The following is a 6,255-nucleotide window of genomic DNA, read 5'->3' as shown; positions in this document are numbered from 1 at the left end:
AAAGAGAAGAGATTCTATTCTCGTGTAGAGGGTAAGAATGAGCACCGGGGAGCACTCACGTTTCCTGGACAAGACTGGTCAAAGTGTATGTCTATAATGAGACTATCGAGCTTGTCAAAGGACGACGCAGTGAGGCTAAGGTTAGCAACGAGAACTTCACTTATTCATAATAAGTTATATACAGTATATACCTGTTATATTTTTATGTAGTTAATACTTTTTACAACAATGTCTTTGCCTGTTTCTGTTCTGATAGGTTAATGGAAACTTTGCAGCCACTCCGTCTCCCTTCACAATGGCACCATCCAAGTTTATGAGTCAGGTTTTTCTGTGGTCATCAGTACTGACTTTGGCTTGGTAGTTTCTACGACACAAATCATTATGTTAGAATCAGTTTGCCCCCACCTTTTACAACCAAAGACACTTACCAGAATGCAACATGTGGCCTGTGTGGAAACTTCAACCACCACCCTGGGGACGACTTTCAAACGCCCCAAGGCGAGGTTGTGAGCTCTGATGTAGTTTTTGCCAACAGTTGGAAAGTATCAGGGGACGATGAGCCTGGATGTGACGAGCGGTGTGGAGGCCTGGACTGTGCTGCCTGCACTGACCATGAAACAGCTTTATACAGCAATGCGGACCATTGTGGTATCCTCCAGAGCAGTTCTGGACCCTTTGCTGCTTGCCATCTACGACTTCCACCGCAAACATTTGTACAGAGTTGTGTGTATGATCTGTGTGTCGGACAAGGCTATCAGCCCATTCTGTGCCAAGCCCTAAATGTTTATGCAAGTCAGTGTCAGCAGAATGGTGTCCAGCTGCCAAGCTGGAGGAGACGTGACTTCTGTGGTAAGTCTGTCAGTCATTCAACACTATTTCATAATATAATTTCAAAATGTCCTTGATGTCAGTATCAATGTTGTTTGCTTGTACCTAGAAATCCCCTGTCCAGCCAACAGCCACTTTGAGTCCCAAGGCACAGGATGTCCAGCTACCTGTGTCAATCCCAATTCCACCCAAAACTGCCCTCTCCCTGCCCAGGAGAGCTGCATCTGCAATTCAGGCTACATCCTCAGTGCTGGGGTCTGTGTCCCTCATGCTGAGTGTGGCTGCAGCTTTGAAGGTCGTTACTACCGCTCTGGAGAAACTGTAATACTAGACGAGAACTGCGGGAGACGTTGTAGCTGCAGTTATGGCTCCATGACCTGTCACTCACATGGTTGTGGTCCACTGGAATCATGCAGGGTGGAGGAGGGAGAAAGAGGATGCAGACCTAACAGCTATGAAACATGCTGGATAAAGGGCCTGGGGTCATATCATACGTTTGATGGACTGACATTCCAGTATCCTGGGGCATGTCGATTGACTCTTGCCAAAGTGATGGGATTGTCTCATCACCCCCACTTTGCAGTGACAGCAGAGAAAGTGCCTAGAGGCCAAAATGGTTTTGCCAGGTTGCTAAAGTTTGAGGCAGAGGGAACACAAGTCTCCATTGAGATGGCAGATAACAGCACAGTTCAGGTAAGCGACTTTGGTTTTGATGATGATTTAGACATTTTGTATATGAATATTGAAAATCTTGTCACCCTGAAAATCTGACACTAGCTGTTGAAATGGTCTTTAGGTTGACAGTCAGCGGATCAGACTACCATTCAGCTCAGCATCCAACCGAATCCAAGTCTACCACAGCAGCATTCACAGTATCATCCTTCACACCGCCTTTGGTGTGACTGTGCAGACAGTTTGGCCTCACTTTGTACGTATCACTGCACCCGGTATCTACAATGGTTCACTGGGTGGACTCTGTGGAAACTACAATGGTAACTCACATGACGACTTCCGCACACCCAATGGCCTCCTGGTCAACACCTCTCAGGTGTTTGGAGACAGCTGGCGAGATGGCTCCCTCGCTGCACACTGTGTGGAAAGTGTAAATGAAAATTCTACGACAAATTCCAATTCCAGTGAGCGCTGTGGCATTATTGCCTCACCGAATGGGCCATTTACCCAGTGTTGGGCCATGGTGGACCCACAGCAGCATGTGAGTGCATGCATGGAGACCATTAGAGTCTCTAGAGATCCAGCATCAGCACTATGTGAGGTCCTACGTGATTATGCTCTAATGTGTCAACAGAAGGGCGTAGCTGTGGGACACTGGAGGAACATAACTGGCTGTGGTAAGAACTTTCCCTTCTTTTAGATGAAGTTTGGATATGGTATAAAGCTATGTAATGACCTTACTTTATCAACCTGTATGTTCTTCTTTAGAGCACACCTGCCCAACAAACAGCCATTATGAACTCTGTGGAAGCACTTGTCCCTCCACCTGCCCCAGCCTTTCCTTTCCCTTCTCCTGTAACACTCTGTGCCAGGATGGATGCCAGTGTGATGATGGTTTTGTCCTCAATGGCAACCAGTGCGTGCCACCAACATCTTGTGGATGCCATCATGAAGGACGCTATCGGCAAGGTGGCCAAGAGTTTTGGAATGGTGAAGAATGCCAGAGCTTCTGTACCTGCAACGGCACAACAGGGACAGTCCACTGTAATCCCAGCTCCTGTGGTCCCCAGGAGTCCTGCCGTGTGGTAGGGGGTGAATTTGGATGTCATCCAAACCCTCATGGCACCTGCTCTGCCTCTGGAGACCCCCACTACCTCACATTTGATCAAAAGGCTTATGACTTCCAGGGAACCTGCCGCTATGTTCTGGCGACCCTTTGTAATGACACTAATGGACTCCCCCACTTTTCAGTGGAAGCTAAGAATGAGCCGTGGGTTGGGTTGACAGTCTCAATCACGGCTGAAGTTTTTGTGAATGTGTTGGGATACCGAGTGCGTGTGTCAAGGGACAACAGAGGTATGGTAGAGGTGAGCTGAACCATTTCTAAACCATTACTGATATTTTTCATCTTAGGAACAAATATCTTTATGTAAAAACCCAGAATATAGGGCTTTGTTATCTTATTGTAAATATATCAGCAGGTAACACAAAATTGCAGTAGACTAATGCTTAACATGTGTAGAAACAGTGTTGCCATTATTAGCTTGATTACTAGACAGCACTGGTAAGTAAAATGTCCCACTAAGGGACATTAAGCGACTTAAGGGATCTTTGTTAAAAATGTGTCTATATTATCAGCCAATATATTGCAATTAGAAGCCTTAAACACAAAAATACAGAATCATTCAATATGAATAGAATTTTCTTTTTTTTCCAATTGTGTAGGTAAATGGAATAACTACAAATTTAACCAGTTTCTTGAGTGGAAATGTGTCTATCTTTGCAAGTGGACCTCAAACATTTATCACTGCTGATTTTGGCCTCAGAGTCACCTATGATGGATGGAGTACAGTGTCCATCTCTTGTGCCATCAAATTACAGGTATCTGCAAGAGTCTGAGGATCTGAGAGAAGCTGAAAGTGTAGATTGTGAATATAAACCTATGTCTTTAGCCTGGCTTTAATTTGATTGTTTTATGGCCGTTATATTTGAGTCTCAACGTTTTACTCTTTGCATCCTATACTACAATCACTTTGAATTCTGACAAAAAAATTGTTTGATTGATTAAACCTGATTAATGGCATTGAAGTTATCTCTAATCATTATCTTCATGACAGCGGACAGACATGTGGACTTTGTGGAAACTTCAATGGGAATCAAAGTGATGACTTCCGCACCCCATCTGGAACAATAGTCACCACTCCAGATGTGTTTGGGACAGCTTGGAAGGTTGCAGGCAACTACACCTGCAGTGATGGGTGTGGTTCCTCCTGCCCGCGGTGTACCAACGAGCAACCTGCTAGAGCTCAGTGTGAGGTGATCAAAGCAGCCAGCGGCCCCTTCAGCTTCTGCCATGAGCAGGTGGACCCAGCGCCATATTTCAATACTGTGTGTTTGATGTTTGTGTGTCGGGAGATGGGGCCAAGATCTTCTGTGCAGGGCCATTCAAGCGTATGTCAGTGCCTGTCAGTCTGCTAATGTTCGAATCTACCCTTGGAGACAGAACACCACCTGCAGTAAGTCAACTGGTCAATTTGGTGTTGATCAATTATACAAACAGACTAAGAGACAATCAAAGAGGTGTCTTAACCTTCTGCATCTACATACAAGCTTGGTTAACTGTATGAAGTCATTTAGCTTTAACAATTTCTTTCCTCACTTATTAAGGCTGGACTGTCCAGCCAACAGCCATTATGAGCTGTGTGGTACTGATGTGGCCACACCTGTGCCAGCAGCATTGATGCCACCTGTGAGCAGGTTTGCTCTGAGGGATGTTTCTGTGATGAGGGGTTCCTCAGGAGTGGACAACATGTGTCCCTTGGAAAGCTGTGGCTGCCAGTATGATGGCTTCTACTATAATGTAAGTCATTTACCTGGAAATTAATAAAACACCAGATTTGTATAAATATGCTTGTCATTCATCTGATTGTCCCTGTCATATAAATTATACAAAGATTTCAGTCTTGCACATATTTACCTTTGGTCAAGATCCATTAAGCAGCCTTCTTTCTCACATGCTCCAGGCTGGTGAGTCCTTCTGGACAGATGGTTGCTCCCAGCGATGTGAATGTTATGCTCCCAATGACCTGCGCTGCTCCGCTGCATCTTGCACTTCTGCACAAGAGTGCACCATCAGAATGGCCGGCTGGCTGTTTTGCTACTATGTCCACTTGCACTGTGTGGGGGGACCCACACTACATCACCTTTGATGGGGCACTGGCTCATTTCCAGGGCACGTGCTCTTACAATCATCACTGAGAGCGTGAGCCACAGCACCAATGAAACCCAGTTTCAAGTAGTAGCCACCAATAATCACCGTGGCAACAACCGCGTGTCGTTTGTATCAGCAGTGGATGTATACCTCTCAAATCAAACAGAGAATGTGCACATAAGGATCGGACCAAACAAAAGAGTAACGGTAAATGCCTCATTACTTTCAAGATGAACAAGTCTCTATATCTGCCTGGTGTAAACCAAGGTAATAACAAGTGCCTCCTCAATATTTGTGCATCTAATCTCTAATCTCTCATCCCACCAGGTAAATGGCAGTGAGGTGTCTCTTCCCACCACCACAGGAACCTTAGCTCGGGTGGAGAGGCAGGGAAGCTACATGGTGGTTGATGCCGTTAACCTGATCGTCCAGTTTGATGGCCGCAGTACCTTACTGGTCAGAATCGACCAACACTGTCAAAACAGAGTCGCTGGGATGTGTGGGAACTTCAACAATGATCCTGCAGATGACAAAGTCTTGCCCAATGGCACACAGGCACAAAATGACAATGAGTTTGGACACAGCTGGAAGGCACCCACAAGCCGACCAGGGTGAGCTGTTATGAAAAATTCTCTCTACATACAGTAAATATAGTCTTCTTCAGCTTCACATGTTCTCAAATGTTGCGAACCATTATTCAAAATGTTAAGCAACAGTGTGATGCATTTTCAATTATCCACACCCAAAGGCCCCATGACAACAATACTCATATTAAGAAAGTCAGACAAAGCTGCCCCAATGTTAAACCTATAATGTCTTTTCAGATGTGGATCCACAGATGAAGACAATGGTGGTGGATTGACTGACTGTACTTACAGGGAAGAATACTCTGCGCTCTGCAGTGTTATCACCAACACCAGTGGCCCATTCAGTGCCTGTCACCTGCACTCTGACCCACAGCCATTTTTCAGCTCCTGTGTCTATGATTCTCTGCCTCTACACTCCAGCCAATGGCATGCTCTGTTCTGCCATCTCAGCCTATGAGAGAACCTGCTCAGTTTTGGGGTTAAACATCTCTGAGTGGCGCTCTGCTTTACAATGTGGTATGTGTGCACTGTGCTAATTGATAGCCAAAATAATGAATGAGAAAATAAACCAATAGCTTAACAGAGCTAGCCACTTTTGGAAAAAAGATATTTCCTGTTTCTTGTTTAAGTTTAATCACTTCCTGTCTCAACCTTTCCCCACTATGTCTATAGCTGAGTCTGACCCCTGTGAAGAGTTGAACTGCACAGAGAGTGAGTGGTGTGGTGAGAAGGACGGTGTGTATGGCTGCTTCTGTGATGAACACCACCATCGGCCCCACAATGAGAGCTACGGTGAGGGCAACTCCTCTTAAAACACTGATTTGTTCTTTAGATCATTGAAGTGATGATGCTAATAAAGAAATATGATTAGTGCAGTTTTAAATTATGAGATTAACTATACAAAAACTGCAGAAACAAATTTGAATTTCTATCACTCTTCCATAGACTCGTCCATCA

At 45.1% G+C, this 6,255-nt stretch overlaps 1 protein-coding gene across 1 annotated transcript in view; it reads left to right on the top strand.

Annotated features, from left to right (window-relative positions):
- Positions 1 to 6,255, top strand: part of LOC111220272 (alpha-tectorin-like) — a 17,350-nt gene that overhangs the window by 4,978 nt on the left and 6,117 nt on the right. Inside the window, exons 10-12 of the mRNA XM_022743300.1 lie at positions 938 to 1,521; positions 1,625 to 2,177; positions 2,269 to 2,867. Coding sequence (XP_022599021.1) covers positions 938 to 1,521; positions 1,625 to 2,177; positions 2,269 to 2,867 — 1,736 coding nt within the window. The remainder of the gene's footprint in view (positions 1 to 937; positions 1,522 to 1,624; positions 2,178 to 2,268; positions 2,868 to 6,255) is intronic.

The sequence above is a fragment of the Seriola dumerili genome, unplaced genomic scaffold (assembly GCF_002260705.1).
Source record: "Seriola dumerili isolate Sdu_G_001 unplaced genomic scaffold, Sdu_1.0 BDQW01000068.1, whole genome shotgun sequence".
NCBI classification, from domain to species: domain Eukaryota; kingdom Metazoa; phylum Chordata; class Actinopteri; order Carangiformes; family Carangidae; genus Seriola; species Seriola dumerili.
This window is presented reverse-complemented; position numbering and strand designations above follow the sequence as displayed.